This window comes from Thunnus maccoyii, chromosome 7, assembly GCF_910596095.1.
Source record: "Thunnus maccoyii chromosome 7, fThuMac1.1, whole genome shotgun sequence".
NCBI lineage: Eukaryota > Metazoa > Chordata > Actinopteri > Scombriformes > Scombridae > Thunnus > Thunnus maccoyii.
This window is the reverse complement of record NC_056539.1, coordinates 26,636,681-26,653,796: the sequence shown is the minus strand read 5'-3', so window position 1 is coordinate 26,653,796 and position 17,116 is coordinate 26,636,681. Positions and strand designations below refer to the sequence as shown.

Here is a 17,116-nt window from a genome sequence, read left to right as displayed (position 1 = left end):
AAAAAAAATGGAAGAAACCTCAGTAAGAGCAACAGAGGAGGGATCCCTCTCCCAGGATGGACAGACATGCAATAGATGTGTGTACAGAATCAACCATCGACTTATAATGGATTTATAACATAACATAACATAACATAACATCACATTACATCACAACACAACACAACCCATCGCATCACAACACAACGCAACGCATTGCAACGCATCACATAACAACACATCACATCACATCACAACACATCACATTATATCACATTGCATCACAACGCAACACAACGTAATGCATTGCAACGCAACTTCACGCATCACAACGCAACGCATCACATCACATCACATCACATCACATTGCATCACAAGGCATCACAACGCAAGTGCTTGCCCATTAAAATCAAAGACATGTGATTGTTTACTCTTCATGGTATTGTGGTTACCGATTTTCTACATTTTTCTTATTGCCAGCAAATGTTCTGAGATAAACCAACCATGAATTGATCCTACTTACAGATACAGTGTGTGTATCCAAAACCTGATGTATCGTATTCCTCTGCCGTAGACCTCCGTTGTGGTCCATGTGACATGTTCTTTCACCCCCAAAACCATGGTTATAGTAGTTTCTACAGAAATACCTCCAAAGACTGCAATCATATTTTCACTCTCCAGAGAGTAGTTCCTTGTACGGCAGACACCAGTGCACATGCGCAGGAATGTAGTTGTGTTTAAAGAGCCTCTCGAGCTTATCACAACCTCTTGACTTTGCTTCTCAAAGAACTTCAGTACAAAGTCAAGAGGTTGTGTAAGTAGGCTGACAATAAGAAAAGTATATAAAATCACCAGCCATATCCTTTAAGATCCAAATAAAATTAAGGGGGCTGAAGGTATTAACTATGCCCTCTGTACAATAAGGACAGGACATTTAAGTCCTATGAGAGTGCAGTTTACTGATGTTACGTAACTTCCAGGTGATAAAACAAGTACCTCTTGCTGGCAACAAACATCATCTCCTGCAATATTATATGTAATATAATATAATATAATATACTATGTGATCATGTACAGTGTAATGTGCAGTAAACATAGGGGCAAATAACAGCGTCTTTCACTGTAAATCGAGTTAGAACAAAAGCATCGGCAAAACCAAGAAATAATATAATATTTTAGGGGCGAGAACACAATCGTACTGGAGAAATACTTTGTTATTGAGAGACGAGAACAAAAGCTACAATTTCTTTGTGTTTCTCTTCCCCTTATTCTCTCCTGTTTCTTTCTCTCTTCTCTTTCTCTCAAGTCTTTATTTGTTTCCTTCTTTGTTAATTTTACCATTTTTGGTCTCTCTTGAACAAAATATGTCTGATCCTTAAACCCTTTAACATTTGACTAAGTGAGTCTGAGGTTCTTAACTTGCTGGCACTTAAATTTACTTCTCTCGCTTAATTCATGTTATTATTTTAGCTCCAGTTTGTATGGACTCTTTAAAAGCCTGCTTATGCAATCCTCTTCTGTCTTCCACCATAAATCTATGTAACATTTGCATTTTGGTCTTACAGCATTTAAAACATCTTGGAGATAAAGTGAACATTCATTACAGCGAAGGGAGGAAAACAAAGTGCTAATGATAAATCAGAACTGTAAAAAAAAGTAACATTAAAAACCTCATTTGGTTTTTTTTTGCAGCCTTTTGGCAGAGCCTGTGGTTCAGTCTTATTTCTCATTTCACACCTTTCTGTGTTCTTGTTCAGCTCTTTTTTGACTTATAGTCATAATTCAGAATGTATTGGCCCTCATCAAAAAGGCACTTATGTAATCCCATGGGTGAATATGAAACAGACCTGCTTTTGGGACACAATGTCCTCTTAACTTCACATGTGATACTGTATGTATAACTTAACAAGTCTGACAGAGTACAGAGCACACGTCCAAAAAAAAAAAAAAAGAAAATTGAAGGCGAAGATCTCTGTTAGATAAAACTATTGCTGTGAAATTAAATTTGCTTGCCGCTATCAGTTCAGCGCACAGGTCATTTGTCTGAATGTTGACTTAAAAAGTCTACAAAAAGTCAATTTGTTAAGTGAATGTGAATTTGTTATGTAAATGTGAAACCATCATTTTGTACATTCACTTGTAGTAATTCCTATATTGACTTAAGAAATGAAACAAAGTTTTTTCCCACCATTTGTACTTCACTTGAGCTTCAAACCCCTTCCTTCAGTTTGGCTGTTACATACTCTCAGTACTCGTTGTCAGTCACACACGCAGCCAGTCGTAGTAGTGCCGTAGTGGCAGTGTTTCTGCATAAATTGGAGCTTTGAAGAATTGAACTGCTGCACCAGCTTGGAATCATTTAATGGCTAACCTGAGCTACAATCATAATACCTTGAACAAGGTACTTAACATACAACCGACAAATAATTGAGAAGTAGCCTACACTGTACTCTGAAACATGAAGAGCATTCTGACAGCTGCTCTGAATATTTTGTCAAGAATGCTACACGGTGCTACGTGTACTGTATTGAAATTTCTATTGTGCTGTGAATTCTGAGCAAATACACAGAGTTAGGCAGGCCTGTCTATGTACAAGCTTAAAATATCTTTGAGGTTAGGTGAGGCAGCTCTGTTTCTAACACACTGCTTATTTTGTTCAAAGAGCCAGTGAAATATTTACTGTTCCAGCAATGATTGTGGTCTATGACATCATGCTCAGGCAAAGGTGTAGCTTTATTGCAATCAAAAGTTATGTCAAAAATTAAAAATGCAGCTTGAAACAAATGCTGGAAAAAGTACAGAGATGTAGAAGAGTGAGAACATTTAATCTTACTTTTTTTTCATGAAATTGCTTGAACTGTGTGCATTCAATGCTTTTCATTTTTCTGATGATTCCCACTGGTTGAACTGCGAATCTGTGCCAAACAAAGAATTCTTAATGACTCTGTGTTTGATGATGAAAGCGCAGACGTTATTTTGTAACAGATGCGTATTAAATGCATATTATATTATGGGTGATGAGTGAAGATAACTTCAAAGGCTCAGGCGTGTGGTAATACTTTCACTGTGGGTCAAATTTGAGGCTACAGAGGGACACCTGTCCTGCCACCTTCAGATGGCTCTTGGCATTCAATCATCTGCGGGGAAAAGCTTTCATATATCCTAAAAACTGTAGATGACAGATACATACAAATTTGAATTCACTATAGAAGCTTCTGTAGCTTATGTAAGCGTCTGATCCACACTGACTCAGACCTCCATTACGAAGCTAGTCTTGTCCACTTGTCCAGGTGGACTGCAGTTCAAATAATGAAACTGCATGTCTGCAAGCTGAATAATGAGAATTTACTGTATCCTCAGCATGAGCCATCCCTGAATGAATAAAAGTTGGGAAAAGTAGGACATCATCTTTAAGAATTCATATATGTGATTCATACCATGAATTATAATACGGTTGATATTTATGGGCAGAAAGAACTCTGACCCAGATAAGAGAACCAGAGATATGAAACCATCATCTGACACTGATTTTGTTGGCCGACACAAAATGATTTTGTGTCTTGTCTGAACAAGATAATATGGTGCTATCCTCAGAAATCCGCCTCTGTGCTTTGTCAACCTTATAATAACCCTACTGGTTCAGCGTCTTTCTAAAACAAAGTTTACCAGATGTCTTTCAATCAAGACAAACAAAAGGCTTAGAAGCATTACACAACTAAGAAAAGACTCAACAAAACATGTTGACTTCTATTCATGTTCAGGAGAAAGAGTTGTGTATTGTGTTTTTCTTACGTGTTTTTTCCCATCTCTCTCGTTCTTTACAGCTTGTCCTCAAGGCACCTTTAAATCCTCCCAGGGGGCAGGATTATGTCAGCAATGTCCACTCAACAGCCGATCCACCATCGAGGCCGCCACCCTCTGTGGTTGTCGGAACGGCTATTACCGCGGTGACATGGACAAACCAGAGGACGTGTGCACCAGTGAGTCAGTCTCCGTCAAACAAACACATACACAAACAAAAATAAACCTTCCAGTAGCTTATGCTTATATGATTATGCCTCAGTGTGACCAATACAGGTTTGTGAAGTCTGATGCGGTATTTTTGGACTGAAGTCATGTTTGACACTGAGAGTCACATATCTCATCATTAAATTAAAGGCCAACATCTGCTTTGATTTATCATTCCAGCTCTAATTTTATGCACCTCATTCGATGACGAGTGTGTGCCGCAATGTTCCCGTCTTTGGGGAGCAGTAAGTAATAACGCTGCCACATTCCTCAGGCTTTTCATTGAAGTGACTCTGTGTTTAGTGTGTTGAAGAGGCTATATTGCTATGCAAGATGAGGCGTTCCCACTTAGTTCCACAGAGAGATGGTGTAAGTAGGTTGAGACATGAATCATTCTGGACTGTCTCTGTAGCTAGTCTCACAGTCTGAAGCTGTGTGTATTAGCGTGCATGTGTGTGTACTGGGTGTAGGCATGTGTTATTCACACCGTCCTCCTGACCTGGATACAACAGCATGTTTTTTGGGGGGCTAAAAAAGCTCTGGTTCATTCACAGGCAGCTCTTTATTTAATTGTTTACATTCAGAGATGAATTTGCAACATTCTGACAGAGAAATATATAAAATATATCTGATATTTTCTCTCAGCTGGGTTGGATGACTCATTGCAGTGACTATTGGTGACCAATTTATGAGCCCTACTTTACATGTCCTTCAGCATGCTGGTTTTGACCTCTGTCTACCAGCTTTGGACTCTTAAATCAGACTCTGGTTAGTTTTCCCCCTTGGTTTGATTTGTTTGGGCAGATCTGAAAACAGCAATTATACAAGTGCAGACTCAAACAACTGAACTGAGAGAAATGGTCTTGGTCCATTCCCAAACAAATTCTTTGTTTTTTTTCAAGCAGTTCATTTGTGTGGAACATGATCCAACCTCAGTCCGACCCAACTACAAGGCGAATTCTGCGAGTTTGAGCTAAACAGATCCTGTAAACAGAGAACGGTAGCTAGCAGCCAGATGGAGGATGAATCAAGGTCCCGTCCCAGACACATCTAACCAACGTGTGTAGTGAATGATCTTGTGGCTTTTAGTTCAATTGAATTTTTGTGGAGAAAAAAAACAGCAAACGAGGGGAAAAATGCAACAAGAACAAACAAACTACTGGTTTAAAAACACATTAAATGATACTATGTTACTGTAGTTTGTCCAGTAACACACATGTTGGTTTATTTCTCACCTGTAATTCAGTTCAGTTGGTCTGGACTGAAGAAGAAAATAATACATTGTTGCCTTTTAGTTTGTTTTAGTCTGTTTCCAAGCACCCCAGGAACAGCACCAGGCTTTGAAGACAATTTGACATAGTAGCCAAACTGTGTAATTACAACTTCTGGGTCCATTGTGATGCTATTGGGCCCAAAAAGACTTTTTCCCATAGAATTACATTGTGAAAGAGACATTTGTAAATCAGCTGATTCTTTTTTTTTTTGAGCGAACCCCTGTAACGTTTCACTATTTGATCCATTTGGTCTGATCACATTTTATCCCCAATCAAGTTAGCCGGAGGGCTAAACCAGAAGTTAGCTGTCTTGGTTGGTGGAAGTCTCTAGTGAGCATGCTGTGCATTGAGCCCATAGAGAATCAGGGTAATTTCTTTACCATCGTAAGTGACTTTTTTTTTACAAACAACCTAAGAGCTGCTATAAGCAGGAAGTCACACAGACATGACAAGCAACTAATTTATTAAACACTTTTGGCCACTTTCAGCGCTACATGAACCCACAGAGCAAAATCTAGTTAAATTGGGGTTTACTGAGCCTGATGTGTTTACTTATCTTCTCTGACATCACAAAGAACTCATGAAGTAATAATTAAATCTAAATGTTAATAGCTGAGACTGCTGCTGCACCTGATGCTGTATGTCTGTATGTAAGTTACTGTGTGCTTGTTAGGATTCATTCACTTTTTAATGAGTAACTTACAAATTACACAGGGTAGGACACAAACACTACATATCTTTTTGAGTTTTCACTTTCTGCTATATTGGGGTAAATCCCTTCGCTCACCTAATGACACAAATATGTGTTACCATGTGTTACCCAATGAGCTTATGTAAATATAGCCCAAACATAGTTTACACAGATTACATTTTTGAGTGTTCACGATCAGCGGATGGACTTGGTCCACTTTGAAGCAGACTGTGACCCTATTTTGAGGCAGTCTTGACCCACTTGTTCGTCTGTACCAGTTTGTTTGACAACTTCCACACCAGCCTAAAAGCAAACACACCAGAGTTCATCTGAATCGCACCAAACAGGTTAGGTATGAAAGGTATCAATTAAAACATCCATAGAGGCAAAAAATATAGTGATTTGTCACCAAAAGATAGTTCAGGAGGATTAAAACTCATGGATTTCATGTCTTACATTAAAATCTCAAATCACTGAGGCTACGTGCTGCAGTATTTGAGATTGGTTTTATTCTTCTTTTATTCCAGTGTCACCACTCATTATCTACTGCAATATACAATTTTATAGAGGTAATCTCGAAATGAAAGTTAAAAATGATTTTGCGAGAGCGATTATGGAACAATTTATGCAGTTAACCTATTCTGACAACAGTGAAAGCACCTGAAAAGCCTCACCTCAACAATGGCAGCACACTCTCAAATTGATGCTGATAGAAGAAAAATCAACTTTCCCAGTGAAAAAGTGTCAGGTGTCAACCTACTCAGCCTACACAGCTCTATGAATTACCTTGGTGCTTTCAATTCAAGGGCAAAAACAAATTAGCGTTATACTTTTTTTTTTTTTCCAAACACAACAGCAATGACGAAGAAGGGGAAAACCCTGAAAACTGAGGGACAGAACTTCAGTATAGGAAGGAGCTTCAGTTTATTTCTATTTTGTATAAACTCAATTAGATATATAATCAGATCAGTGAAATGGAAGAGTGAGCGCACATTATGTGGATAGTAACCTGACAGAAAATCATTCCCACAGTATGCCATGAGCTGCATAGGTATGGAGGAGGTGTGTATGTGTACTGTATGCAACTATGTGGGTTGTTCAGAAGTGTATTTTTGTGTATAGGTCAGATTGATACCGTGAAAGCCACTTACAAAACATTCATCGAAGAACATGATGTTGCTGAAGGCTTCAGTACAGACTGCGTCTCTTTAAAAATAGTGTCTATTGTTGTGACAATAAAAACGGTCAATTTAAAAGACGATTATCAGTTATTTTCTTTCTGTGTTGCGTCTGAATGTGTATTTGCTGTGAGTGTCTGACAGTGTAAAAGTAGTTGTGCTATTTAGATAAAAAGTTAAATTGAGTGAATATCTGTATCAACACGCCGCATGTGTCGCTGTGCATATAATTACGAATGCACAGTTTCTGATGGGGCCTCTCTCTCAGAAGGAATGTTTATAAGATGGTGCTACTTAGATTTTCAACCCCCCGCTGATTGCTAACACTTTGATTCTGCAGTGTGGGTGTCTCTGCCTGCCTGTTTGAGAAATACATACACACACACAGATCTTCCACAGGGCTGCCACAGACATTTCTTATGACTCTGTGATTCAACATATGCCAAGGTTGAATATCAAATTCATCTCAACCGCTCTTGTTTCAACATGTCATTTTGTGTGTGTCTGTGTGCGTCGTGATAACTATGACGTGTGTGAATAGGCGAGAAGAAGTGCACCCGCTAGGTTTAACCTTGTGAAAACTCTGGGTGTGCGATTAGGACTCAATTTAACACCCAGAAAACCCAAGTTTCTCTTCAAAGAAAATCAAAGAGATGAGCTGACAGCAAGAGAGAGTCTGACTGACTGACAGACTGTAGAAAGACAGACAAAGTAGGGATGCCACGGTCAAAATATTTCCCCACTGGTTAATAAACTTGTGACAAAACCGGTGTTACTGGTTACACCAGACATTTTACAAGATAAGATGATGCTCAATATCTGTAGAGCGCTTACTTTGATCTTTAACGTTAGAACTAGAACCGGAGCAACCCGCCTGCCATCCGGAGAGAGACACACTGAGAGCAGGTTGAGCAGGCAGAGAGTGGGAGAGTTTCTGCCAAAAACAAGCACGGAGACCCGCAGAGACATGAGAGCAGCTGCTCACTAACAGCTACGTGTGTTTACAGCAGAGAGCAGGAGGGAGGACAGACGTCTCACTCTGAAGGAGTTTTGTATTTCTCTGTAATGTAGCACAGTGTAATTAATAGGCTGTAAGGTTAAATCTAGAGCCTTCTTTTTCTCCTTGCTCTGGTCATGTGGTCAAGTGAAATCTGAATCCGCTACACTTTGCTATGACTCTGCTGCACGTGTGGACAGAAGTATTGATAACATGCTTAGTATTTTACAAATTAGAGTGTTTTTTATTTGATGAACGTGGGCGCTGATATGCAAAAATGAGCTAAATGGGTTTTATTTCTATATTTAAAAAAAGCAAAATGACGGTGAGGACAGTATAACACCATGTAACACCGTGTAACACCGTGTAACACCGTGTAACACCGACTACTGCTGCAAGCCTTCGTCTCTGCCTGAAGTTGAGCTGTTAGGTCACCTTCTGACTATTACAGACAGTGTTCATTGGAGCCCAGATTCCTACAGCAGAACCAGTAACACTGGTACTGGAAACTTTAAGACCAAATTTCCAAGTTTTTCATGCTAAGATTTGATTCTTCATTTTTGTCTGTGACCAAGAACAGGATGAAACTAATGCTGATTATTTCCTCGATTACTCACTATACTATAAAATGCCAGAAAATTATGAAAAATATACATCACAACTTCCTAAAGCCCAAGATGACACATTCAAATGCTTGTTTTTTCCTAGTAGCAGTCCAAACCCCAAAGTCATTAGGTTTAGTAGCATTGAAGACTACAAAACCAGTTAATATTCACATCTGAGAAGCTAGAACCAGTGAATGTGAGGCTTATACGACAAATACAACAAACGATTAATCACTTATCAAACCCATTAATTTTCTGTTAACCAACATGATGATATATTGACTAGTTGTTTTATCTATAATGTAAAATCTGATTCTAAAAAGTAACTAGTAACTACTGCCATTAGGTAAGTGTGACTTAAGTGCAGTTAAATGTTCAGTATTTCCTGTCTGATGTAGTGAAGTAGAATTACAAATTAGTACCAAACTGAAATACTCAAGTATAAATATCTCAAATGTTTTTTTTAAATTAGTACTTAATGCTAATGTTAATTTCCACCTGTGGTGTCACCCGATTTATAGGTGTGTTTGTACACATAATCTTACATCGTGGGACACAAGCTGGATTACTGTTGGATGTGCTGAATTTTTTATCTGTGTAACAGGTCAAATTTGTGAAAAGATTGTGTGTTACAGGGCGGTAATACTCCAGCTTCTGTAAAAGACACACAAATAAATAAATAAATGTAATACGGTTCACTCCCATTACAAATTGAAATGAATGAAACTGTTTCCACACATAGCTTATTGCATAGACACAGTGAAGCTCTTCTTATACAACCACTTGGTTTGTGTTAAAAGCTAGACTTCTTGTGATAATAAAAATATTCATATGTAAGCCATTAGTCTGCACCGCTTATTACAAACATAAATTATGTTCTCACCACCACCAGTGCTCCACATAATGAAGTTTGATTGCATCCAGGTGTGAAGCAGTAATTTGCTTTTAATTGACAGACTAATCTGTATCTGGTTGATACTGTATTCCCAGTACTTTGGTTCGGCCAGTTACAAGATTAATAAAAGGCAGACTGAAGCACGCATTTTCAGTTTCTTACCCTCATATCATTTCTCTCTCTAGGTGTCCCTTCGGCTCCTCGCAACGTGGTCTCACTCGTCAACCAGACATCATTGCTGCTGGAGTGGCACTCGCCACGCGACACTGGGCACCGTGATGACCTCTCCTATAACGTCTTATGTCATCGGTGCCACAGCAGTGAGCGACGAGCATGTCAGCCGTGTGATGACAGTGTGGTGTATGTTCCAGGCAAGCGGGCGTTAAAGGAAACAAGGGTGGAGATCAGCAAGCTGCGGGCCCACACGTCGTACACATTTGACATACAGGTTTGTACCTTGAGAGAGGGATGACCTATAAACCTTTATTTAGTTTAGTATGCATGCTGCTCAGTGTAAGTGAAAATGTATCTCTTAGTTTTAAACACTGACTGTCTCTAGGCCTGAAAGGTGGCTTTGATAAGTTTGTAACAACCCAGAAACAGAAAAATGATGTGAAAAAAAGTATCAAAAAACTTTAGCTTTTCTAATGCCTCTTGCAGCATAATCCACCTCTTTGCTGTTGGTCTGTATGTTTATAGCTTCTTGAAAACATAGCCAGCTACATTCATGATTTAGGGTATCGGCTCTTTATAGCTTTAAAGCTCTTCCCTGAGTGCAGTATTTAGCACTTTATTGATGAAGCAACTCTGCCATTACTCTGAGTCGCTGACTCAAGATGATTTCAGCTACCATTGTCTACAAAGGAGCAAGTCATAAACTTTTGAGAGCCATCTTTTAAGCCTGAAGGTGATCGAAAATAGTTTTCCTTTACTTACTTCCTATGCTTATGCTACTACTTATAAAGTGTTGAAGGAGGTCTGAAATGTAACTCTTACAAAGTTGCATAATGATGTAAAATACAAAGTTTCTACTCGAAAAAAGTAGACAGTACTTATTTCTCACTTCCAAAACAACCTTGGAGCTAAAAGTTTCGTCAACCCTTGTTTTAATATGCAAATAGCTGCCAGATATTCAGTTTGATGCTCAAGGATACTTTAGCTACATAGATGCTTGCTGACATGGGGGCTTTTATACACAGTCTGCAGTTATATCATGTTCTCTCTAACCACAAGGCCACTGCGATATCCTTAATGCGAGTTGAACTTTCAGTCGTCTATCATAGCCCCAGTTTACCATCAGGGCTGAGTGCCTGAATCAAGGTCATCTGCATTGTAATTATTTAGGGAAGGGAGCGTATGACTTCACTTTCCTCATTTAGGCATTGATTTTTAAATCTCATGTAATCTAAATGTGGCCACCTCTTTAAGCTCTATAGGCTTTCAAAACCCAGTATATTAATGAGTTTAGTGGTTCTATTAATAAGAGATATGATTTATTTTGTAGGAATCCACTCAGATATAATCTGTTTCTAGATGTACTTTGAGTTAATCCATTTTCAATATGACTGTTGTGGAGCGGGTGGATCAATAATGACAAATGGAAAAAATGACTAATGACCTGATTATGAAAGTGTTGATTATAAAAGTATTGATTTTAATTTGACGTGTTTACCGAAGGAAATCGCCTTCGAAGAAACAGATGGATATCCATTAAGATATCCATGGTTTGTTTGTTTTAATTCCAAAATGAGATACAAGAGAGCAAAATGATGGCTGGCATCGATGTCATGTATCATCTGTCTGTGTACTTGCAAAGCAAATGTTTTTGCTGATAAAATTATCAGTGAATTTTGAAATAGTGACTTATGAAATGTCTTATTTATATTTTGGCATGCAAGATTTTATATTCTGAAACACAAGTAGAGGAAAAACACAAAATAAAACCCAACAAAACTACATATAGAGGTTTGATTAAGCCATCAGGCTTAATGACCACACCTATGTTTAATGATTTTTATATTCAAGACTGCAGACATTTTTGACTCTCAAAATGACTAACTGAGCTCATAACAATATGTGGCAGCTAATTAGGGGGTCTTGAGCCAGTTAATTGTGTCTATGATGTGATGAGAAAGACAGAGACCTTAGAATGTAAAGTAGACATTGGCAGTGCTTCCACACTGACATGAAAACCATGTCATCATTGCTGATTGCAATTACATTGATTGTTTGCTAAAAAAAAGGGTCTGTGATACTCTATACTGTATATTAAGAGTTTTGAGGGTGGTGCTTTTCTTTTGTCTATGTGTCCTACCTTCAGTTGTAACATAACTCAGTGTTAATTCCAAAGCGAAGGAGCATTTCATACTAAATTATTTTGTGGGGTTACATGTCAGAGTTTAGGGTGATGTTAGCAGCTATGTTTTGCTCTTTACTGGATTTGTGAAAGTTTACACTCGAACAACCTCATCGAAACCCTTTGTCCGAGGTAGCATTATGCAGCATTACGCCAAACTCATCGGTTAGTCCTCATCCTAAAAGCCTTTTTCTCTCGTAATGTTAAAAGTGAAACATATTGTTTGGAAATACAAACAATAAAGTATGTATCTAACCTCAGTCTTTCTTGTTCAAGTATGTAAGCTAAGGAGCTAAACAGTGTTTATGCTAGAATGAGTCTGATCTTATATTTTTCCTTATCATAGCTATAATACTAGGGTTAATTAGCCCTACACTGCAATACTAAAACAATGCTGCTTCTTTATTTCTGTCTTCTGGATTATCAGCTGGTGAAGATGCTGAGTTTTTGCTGAGGACATGAAGCTTTAGCCTCAAACTTTTAGTATGATATCATGTATCCATCAAATCCCAACCTTGAAGCAGCACGGTGACTCAGTGGTCACTGTTGCCTCACAGCAAGACTGTCCTGGGTTTGAACTCTGGCCGTCCTAGGTCCTTTTTGTATGGAGTTTGCATGTTCTCCCTGTGTTTGCGTGGGTTTCTGCCTGGTGCTCCGGTTTCCTACTGCCATCAAAGACATGTATGTCAGGGTTAATACTCCCGTCAGTGCCCCTGACCTCCCAACTGGTTAGTTGATCCCCGGACTCTGCACTACATCTGCTCACTGCTCCTTGTGTTTGTGTGTCGGATGGGTCAAACAGAGAGGATCAATTTTCCCACGGGGATCAATAAAGTACGTCTTTACTTGTGTTGTTACTTGTGAAAATGTTGTTGATTAATGTATTTGGCAAGTTGCCAAAATGGTGATATTGAACGTATGAGTAAAATGTTCAGTGACAATGTAATTCATTATTGTTTCTGCCAAAATACCTTATCTTGCTCTACAATGTCCACTGGTAGTGACTACAGCAATATTATACTTTTTACGGTTATATTTAGGCACTGGCAGTACTTGGTTAAGGTTAGGAAAGATTGAAAGAGCAGCAGTGACTTGAAGCACAACACATTTATTAACATTTAACTGAAACCACAATCTTTCACAAATTTTAACTAAAGTGCATTTGTTGCCTAACCCTAACCACATGCAGGACTCCCCCCGGTTTCTACTACCAAAGTCCTTTGTCTTGTATGCCTGTCATCCACATGACCTCCTGTCTGACTTCAGTGTGATATACAAATGTAGCGCTTAATTCATTTGAAAAATCGTTTGCCTGTCAACATAATTCAGCCAGCAGTAGCTAACACAATATAATTGGGAAAACAATTTAGTCATTTTTAAACATAATTTCTAAGACCCTTTTACAAGGTTCTCATTTTAAAACAGCTGGAAACATTAAAAAGTCAGTTGGAGACTGCATAATTAACCAATTAGCTACTGCAAAGGTGATAGGAAATGCTAGAAAGCAGAAGCCTGCTTTTGTCTACCTCTGGCTGAAATCAACCACCCATTTTAAGTGTTACATCTGCCAGTGTTATCATTGTAATCTGCACATTTGCTTTGTGAGATTGGACAGCTTGACAGGCATAGCAACAGTAACCAAGGAAGGGGTGGGGCCTAGCGAACGGTCAGTTAAAATAGCTGTTAATGTCTGTAAAGCGGAATTACTGACCATTGCACTTCATATTCTGCAGGCAATCAACGGAGTCTCCAACAAGAGCCCTTATCCCGCCCAGCAACTGTCAATCAACATTACAACCAATCAAGCTGGTGAGTAGGGAGTGCAAATGCTGCATGCATATGTCAGTGCATGTATGTGTGTGTGTGTGCGTGCAATTATCTGTGGATGTGTGTGTAAAGTATACCCTGGGGCACAGTGGATTATGTGAGGGAGGGATGGCTAGGGGGATAAAGGAAATTGAGCTACAGCCTTTTAATTCATAAAACATGTTATAAGCTTGTCATCTCTCTCCCTCTGTCTCCCCTTCTCTTCCCCCTTCTCTGTCTTTCCTGCACATCCACAGCTTTCCTTCTGTTTTTCCTCTTTCCCCCCTGCCTCTCCCTCAATTCTCTTTTTTTTTGCCTCTATTCGCTCTCCCTGCCCTCCTCTCTGTCCCCCTCTCTCAGTCTCTGACAGTGTAATTCTTACAGACTATAAAGTGAGCTGAGTTACTGCTCCATCAATACTTTATAGAGACAGACACAAGCGATATTTCTACCGCTACCCAAATTTAGAGTTAAAAGCCGCTTTCCTCTGATGGAAAACACATCATTTACCTCATCTACGGCAACCCGGGCTCATTCGTAATCGAAACATGATCCATTGTCACCCCGCCGCTTTTTGAGCACATTTGTAGCTGCTGCCGGATGCAAACCTCTCTTATCCCTGAAATCTTCTAGGACTCAACAAGAACTGATTTATTTTCGGCTTGACTGCGGGAGGGGTTTTTTAAAATTATGCAAAGGGTTTTGAGCATATTTCATGGGACCTAAGGATTTGAAACTCACTCGACATATATAGAACTCTGTAAAATGTCAATTGTGGCAATATTAAAAAAATGCTGTGAGGTTTTCAGGTGACAGCTCGTTCATGGTGTAAAATTATGATGACGGAGGAGGTATTTGGCTCATGGGGTATCACAGCATTTACTGAGGATTATGGCAGCCAGATGATGACTCAGCTGTGTAAGATGCACACTATGCATACTAAACTTACCATATAATGGTTTCAAACAGGATCACCATGAAACCAGTGAAACAAATTGAATTATTTTTTGGGAGGGAACATTAATATTTGTTTTTTATTCCTTTAAAGGTCCAGTGTGTAGAATTTAGTGGCATCTGTTGGAACAGACTTGGCAGAAATGGAATATAATATTCATAAGTATGTTATAATTAGTGTATAATCACCTGAAAATAAGAATCGTTGTATTTTTGTTACCTTAGAATGAGCCCTTTATATCTACATAGGGAGCAGGTCCTCTTCCACGGAGGCCGCCATGTTGCACCGCCATGTTTCTACAGTAGCCCAGAATGGACAAACCAAACGCTGGCTCTAGAGAGGGCCTTTCATGTTTTTCACGAGTTTCGCGGCCACCCTAGTTCTCCTACACGCTTGGAAGGGGAGGGTGAAGGGAGGGCTATTCAGTTGGTTGCAATCTGCAACCTCACCAGTAGATGCCACTAAATCCTACACACTGCACCTTTAAGATACTCATCTCAATGCAAAATACATAAATGTGATACTTCTCGCGCTTGTGTAGTATCAGTCTCCCTTTCCTGATTCCTTCAACTCTCCACTGTTAGCTATCAAGTAAAGCGCAAATGTGATGAAAACCATCTCATAAAAAGATCCCAGAAGCAAAACTATGAAATGCATTATAGCCAACAGCTTCTGCTTCCTAAAATTACGGGTAAAAATGCATTGCAGACATAACTCTTGTTGCTCCATCAGTGACAAGTGCAGTAATTTGTTTTCATGAGCCTGGGTGAGGAAACATTTTTTCTCCTTTGGGTGTAAATAGTCCTTGGCAATATGTCATTACATTACACTCTATATTTCCATATTTATGGTGTTTAAGCATGCTAGCAAATCCTTTAACTGCCTAATTGATTGTGTGTACCTATGTGTGCATGTGTGTGTGTGTGTGTGTGTGTGTGTTTTAACAGCTCCCTCAGTAGTTCCCATAATGCACCAAGTGAGCTCAACGAGCCGCAGTTTCTCGTTGTCATGGCCACAGCCCGAGCAGCCCAACGGAATTATCCTCGACTATGAGATACGATACTATGACAAGGTAGAGTGGGATGATAAATGTCTGTGTGTGTCCATGTGCTTTTTGTTGTGATGTTCACAGCCGGTAATCCATTAGAGTCAATAAAACAGGCAAATCAATATCAACTACATCTAAGTCATCTATTATCAGGACCGTTACTGAAGAGCAGCAACATTCTTGCTGTTTCTTAAATACTTCAGCTCAAACTTACTTTGATAAAAGTGAAAAAACTCACAAACTTATGTTTTCTAACTTACTGCTGGAATATAAGTTTCAGTCTGCACAACATTCAATAGTTAAATGGACAAGCATCACAATAGGTCCTTTATATATACATATTGTAGATGCTGGGCAAATTAGCTACTCAGAGGACTACAAAAAATTGGTGAGTTGGTTAATGGAACACCTTGAGAAACCCACGCACTGACATTCAGGTAATTAGATGAAGTAAAAAGACATCCCACTATCAAAAGATAACAACCTGGACTATCCAAAAGTTAAAGAATTTGAAAAAAAGAGTTTACAGACATGCTAGTGGCTATGTGAAAATACTCATTGCAAAGATAATCTGTCAGAGAGATCAACCAAAATTTTGGACAGTACGAACTTTTAACCAAATGATGGCACTGAGATGAAAAGTCAGGGGATCATGAAAGTTCACAAACACCAAATTACATTATAATCCATTCAACAGTTTTTGGGACATTTCACTCTGAACCACAAATGTCAACCTGCTGGTGACGGTACAGGAAAAGTCAAAACATCATCAAAGTCTTTAAGATTCATCCTCTGGGGACAACAGGTGTTTGTCCAAAGGTTCATGGTTCAATCCAGCCGATATTTGTTGAGATATTTCTGTCTGGAAATAAACCTAAAAGAAAAACCCTAAAAAACAATAGAACAATAGGTCAACGAGGACGAACCACTACCTTTCATTATTTAATCAATGCATGTTTTTTTCATCCACACTATCCAAAGAACAAGAGAATTAAAAGTAAATATGGACATAATATGACATTAATATAAAATACATGCAGGTTTCAGTTATCTGAGCTCATAATAATTAAAATACAGCGATGCCCACTGTGACAACCATGTCAAATGCACACAAAAACAGTGATTATGACTGATTTGTTGTGTTTGTGATGTGTGGTTTTGTACTTTTAAATATGCCCATTAGCAGTTTCCCTCAAAATATAATGACCATTCAGTAATCAGTGTTTTTTGTAATATTCTGCCACCTAACACGGGTGATCCTGGTTAATAAAAAAATGTTTAGTTTGGTGGCGAATGCTGCTCCTTATAGACCTGACATGATGAT

General features: G+C 38.8%; 1 protein-coding gene across 3 annotated transcripts in view; it reads left to right on the top strand.

Moving 5' to 3' along the window:
- Positions 1-17,116, top strand: part of LOC121900258 (ephrin type-B receptor 1-like) — a 106,476-nt gene that overhangs the window by 41,937 nt on the left and 47,423 nt on the right. For all 3 annotated transcript variants that reach the window (XM_042416427.1, XM_042416426.1, XM_042416425.1), the window contains exons 6-9: positions 3,804-3,959; positions 9,813-10,075; positions 13,717-13,792; positions 15,692-15,816. In XM_042416427.1, the coding sequence (XP_042272361.1) occupies positions 3,804-3,959; positions 9,813-10,075; positions 13,717-13,792; positions 15,692-15,816 (620 nt within the window). The remainder of the gene's footprint in view (positions 1-3,803; positions 3,960-9,812; positions 10,076-13,716; positions 13,793-15,691; positions 15,817-17,116) is intronic.